Consider the following 5,075-nt stretch of genomic DNA (forward strand, 5'->3'; position numbering starts at 1 on the left):
CAAGGCTGTGCTTTTTCCCAAGAAAAAGGTTTCCTTTCTAGTTAGAACACCAGAATTTCCAATGTTGATAACTGTTTTTTTATCTATTTTGAAAAGCTATAGAGCATTCACCATGATGGAGACAAGCATTGGCCTACTGGAAACATCTCAGTTTACACTGGTGTTTGTATCTGGGGCATGCAATTTTATGTAAAATCAAGTAAGTGCATGACACAACAAAAAAGCATGCCAAAGTAAGGATTATTCTTCCAAAATTTTGAAAAAAAGATTTGCATGTTTTCTCTTTGTTTCCTTTATCACATGAAATAACACATTAAAATATAAGAATGCTCTAGGCAATGTACAAAACTAAAAAAGACTAGTTTGGTGAATGAGCATGGTAAGAGGCTATGAATATGGATACGTTTGTACTAAGCAGCCTAGAGGAGATACTTTTTATGTGTGGTGATACAGAAATACATACTTATAACTCTGCACATCAGGGAGAGAATATTCCCCTAAACCAAGTAATTTCCCTTGCAGTACTCCCTGTTGATCAAAGCTGCATAATTTAAAGCATCTAGAGGCAGCTTTAAATTATTCACAATATTTTTTTTTAAATAGTTTTGGTATATTGCAGACAGTATTTGTGTAACTAGCAGTCTTCTGTAAGTTCTATAAATTTTTGCATCTTTGTAGAGCGCATCTCAGTTTGAGATGGAGGTACATAACTTTGCATAAATTGGGCAGGAGAGACTCATTCTGACACCGTGTTGGTCACATCAGGAGGAAGTGTCAGGCACACGGGACCATAGGGAATGGCAGGGCAGAACCGGCAGTCTCTAGGTCTCAGCCTGAATGCTGCTGTGTGCTGGTTCCTAAGAGTTTTCTGATACCCTCAAAAGCCCCAAATAGGAATCCTGCAATTAGTGCATCTAACTCCTCCTTTACTGCAGTCTTCTCTCCTATTGGTGAAAGGTCTTCGCAGCTCATGTAGGGACCCCACCCCTTTTGTGGGTTTTCATTCTGAAGCTATCCACAACTTTACACCTGAATGAATGCCAAACCTCTCTGAATATATAAAGGAAACCTCCAAGAGCAATTTCAGTTACACAGAAGAAGCAGAAGGAAAAGATTTCATCCAGCTCTGTCAGACAGAGACTGAACCAGCCATGCTTCTCCCTGCCATTCACTTCTATGGCTTTCTCCTGGCTTGCATCTTCACGAGAAGCTACTTGGCTTTCAAGAACGATGCCACAGAGATACTTTATTCTCACGTCGTTAAACCTGCTGCGGCGAGCCCAAGCAGCAACAGCACGTTGAATCAAGCTCGGAACGGAGGCAGGCACTACACCAGCACTGGATCCGACCGTAACAGTGAGTATCCCGTCGGCGGCACTTCCACCGCAGCCGTGGGCGGCAGCCCCGCCTGGCCCGGCCCCGGGAGCCGGGAGAGGGAGCGGAGCCCGGCCGGAACCGCGCATCCCGTGGCAGCACCCCGGCACCCCCGCCCGAGCGCGGCGCTCCAGGGAAGCGGCGCCTGGGGGAAGCCGGGCCACGGGAAGATGCTGCTGGTTCCGGGCCGGGATCTGCCTCGCCGGGCGGCCCCCGAGCCAGCCGCCCTCCCACCCCCGTGCTGGGAAGTCCTGTAGGACCGGCTCTCTCGGGCAGGTTACTTCCTGAGGGAGGTTCATCCAGGAATGTCGGGTTCTATGGCATCTATCCGTCAGGGAAGCGAGATTAAAAAAAATGAGAGAGGCATTTCCAAAGAGCTCGCTTTTTTGACTCACCTCCCAGTGCTGGCAGGGGAGGTGTCTGGGCTAATTTTCAACTGCAATAAAAAACTCTGAATTTTGTTCCCGCTGTTTAGTTTTACTTCCTGCTGTAGCATTTACCCGCTTAACACCTCCAGCAAAAGTAAACAAATCAGCTCGTAATTTACCTATGATCTCTGCTCTAACTTGCCTTTTATATATCCAGTCTTTTCCTTCTGAGTTGTATGTATGTATGTCAGATACATGGGGATCTGGAAACCTGCTGACTTTATCTGTTCCCTCCCCTGCACACCGCCTTAAAATGAAAGAAATCCAGGTAGAGAAACACACACACACCAACCCGCCCTCAGCAACTTGATAAAAATAGAGTTATCCCTGGAAAGTGAAGGCAACAAGTGACACCGATACCTTTCAGCTAAGCCAGGTGTGTCAGCTTCTGTGAATGCTAAGGGTTTAAATGCACAGGAAACATCTCATCATTATGAGATTACTGGAACAGCCCAGTGGTATTCATTGTCACGGAGCTGTCACTGGTGAAAAGCTGAGCCGAGGAAGACAGAAAAACAGAAGGAAAGACAAACTCAGATCTGTTACCAGCTGCTTCCAGGTACATTCCCGAGTGCAGCTGCAGGAAGGCAAGCTTGAATCTTTTCTGCAAAGCAGGCAGTAGAGCAGCCCTGTCATTTGTTCCTGAGATCAGCCTGCAGATTTACAGTCCCTCTGCCTGCCCACCCTGACGCACAGAGGACAGGGTGAAGTAATCTTAATGCAGTGCTTTAATTCAGAGCTTGCTCCCAAAAATCCAAGTAGAAACAGAAGCAGCCTGTAGCTGTAATACGTAGATGTACCTTCAAAGCTTTTTATGATTCACTCTAAAATGTTTCTAGTAATTACTTCTATTTTAAAAGCGTTAGTTAATTGCATTGTGTGTAGAACCTGTGCCGTAATTGTCCTTCAGAAAGAGGGAGAGCACAGCCAGTAAAGATTGCTTATTAAAATTAAGCACACTGTGGGCGTTTATTTCAAAGTGTAATTACTAAAATAAACACTTGTGTTTATTGCAGGGTGCAGAGCTGCACATACAGACAGGTACAAACATGCCTGTATGAGGAGCTTTGCATGTTGATGCTGTCAGCTGCCTGAGAGAATTTGCAGGATCCTCTATGTTACATATAATATAGACTACTACAGTTACAAAGATGGTGTTCTCTTGAGGGCAAAACGACCCCTCTGAAATTGGAACTGCTAGTCATTCTAACTTCATAGGCAGTTCCTATGTACCACCATTCTGTGGTAACTTCAGATGTTACCACTTCTTCAGTGTCTGCTTGGAGCCACAGAGTTCATGGGGAACTGTAACCATGTAATGAGAAGAGACACACTATTTGAAATTAATTTAAAAGCATTTCAACTGTTTCCAAAGCAGTGTTTTCCCCCTTACTAATGATCCAACATAATTGTTGTAAACATCACAGAGCAGATTCCCTAGACTGAGAACAAGCAGGAAGCATTTCTTCCCTTGGGGCATTTTTTCTCTTCTAAAAGGTATGTCCCTGAGAAGCAGGATAGAGAATAAATTTGCCTCTTCTACCACAATTGCTGAAGTGCATGTCATTAGGATTTCTTTATGCTGTGGTATTATCCAGCGATACCATCAGCACTTGAGGCCCTTGTGTTGAGGGACACAACAGCAAAGAGATGTCCTGTAAAGATTACAGCCTACTTTAACTTCTGCAAAACATACCTGGTTAATGTGAAAATGACTGATTAAGGAAATCACTCCATTCTGAATCTCAGTGTTTCTTGTTCTGTGCATTCTGCAGATCGAGTTCAAGTTGGTTGTCGAGAACTGAGATCCACCAAGTACATCTCAGATGGCCAGTGCACCAGCATTAATCCCCTCAAAGAACTGGTGTGTGCTGGTGAATGCCTCCCTTTGCCACTGCTCCCCAACTGGATTGGAGGAGGTTACGGAACCAAGTACTGGAGCAGGCGGAGCTCGCAGGAGTGGAGATGTGTCAATGACAAAACTCGCACTCAGAGGATTCAGCTTCAGTGCCAGGATGGAAGTATAAGAACCTACAAAATAACTGTGGTCACAGCCTGCAAGTGCAAGCGATACACCAGGCAGCACAATGAGTCCAGCCACAACTTTGAGGGAACCTCTCAAGCAAAACCCATCCAACACCACAAAGAAAGGAAAAGAGCCAGTAAATCCAGCAAGCATAGTACAAGTTAGAAGTCAGACATTCTCTGCTCTCTCATCTCCCTCTCCTTGTGCCAAAATTGAACTCACCTGTAACCATTTGCTTTACCATTCTGACTGCTTAAAGACAAGTCTGCCATTGCTGTGTTCTCAGTTGACACTACATGATTATTGCTTTGACCAAAATCAAAAAGGGCATTCTCAGCATATGGACCTTTTGGGTGATTTTCCAAATGCTTAAGATGGGGAATAATGCAAGCCTTCCAAAACCACACTATAAACTTTTACAATTTCTCCAGCTATGGAAGCAAAGAAAATTTGCCAAGAGTATTCATCAAAGTCAATTTTGTAAATGATGCTTTTTGTGTGTTTTTCTGAGAACAGTTATCACATCTATTGCCTTTTATATCATGTTTTATGATCTCCTCACAACAGCTTAAAAATACAACACCTTGTATCTGCTTTCAGATTAATTCTAAGAAAAAGTGCTTTGCATGCTCACCTTTCTCTTATCTCAGTATACCAAAAATTAAAATATGCATGGCAGCAATCAAAAAGTAAAGCTGAACAAACTATTTATTTGTTGTTGTAATTATTTAATGAGCTTTTATGTGTGTTATTTCCCTTCAAAATTTCCTTATGTTTATAGCTTTTCATATGTATCAAAGTATTTTCCTATGATTTGGGGCTGGATTACAACATACATTTTGTAGATAATGTAAAATAGACATTTTAGCATTTAGGTATATATATTTTAATTTTGAACATTCATAGACTTAGGTGTTATTTTGACATAGCATCATAAAAACTGTATTTTTCATTCTTCATCTTGTATTATTTTTTGTTTAAAAAGTGTGCAATCAAAGGACAGATATGACTTCCTTTCAAATTCATTGGTTTCTTTTTTTTTTTTTACAAAAATAAACACTGCTAAAAAATGGTATTGTCTGGCTCTCTGAATGAATATGCACACATGTCAACCAGTCACAACCCTTAAACTTAAAAAAGGGAAAATATTATTTGGTTTAAAAGAGTCTATCCATGAAATTTAGCATTGAAACAATCTTTGTCAATGTAAAAATCTTATATGACCATTTAACAGATGGTGATTATTA

The 5,075-nt window shown here is 42.1% G+C and overlaps 1 protein-coding gene across 1 annotated transcript; it reads left to right on the forward strand.

Annotated features, from left to right (window-relative positions):
• The first annotated feature begins 1,037 nt into the window (after positions 1-1,037).
• Positions 1,038-4,780, forward strand: SOSTDC1 (sclerostin domain containing 1). Its single transcript, XM_005518845.3, has 2 exons — positions 1,038-1,356; positions 3,578-4,780. The coding sequence occupies exons 1-2, from the start codon at positions 1,038-1,040 to the stop codon at positions 3,991-3,993; spliced, it is 735 nt and encodes a 244-aa protein (XP_005518902.3). The 3' UTR covers positions 3,994-4,780.
• The last annotated feature ends 295 nt before the right edge of the window (positions 4,781-5,075 follow it).

This window comes from Pseudopodoces humilis, chromosome 1 (assembly GCF_049639895.1).
Source record: "Pseudopodoces humilis isolate 2021_Gansu_Grassland_sample_001 chromosome 1, ASM4963989v1, whole genome shotgun sequence".
NCBI lineage: Eukaryota > Metazoa > Chordata > Aves > Passeriformes > Paridae > Pseudopodoces > Pseudopodoces humilis.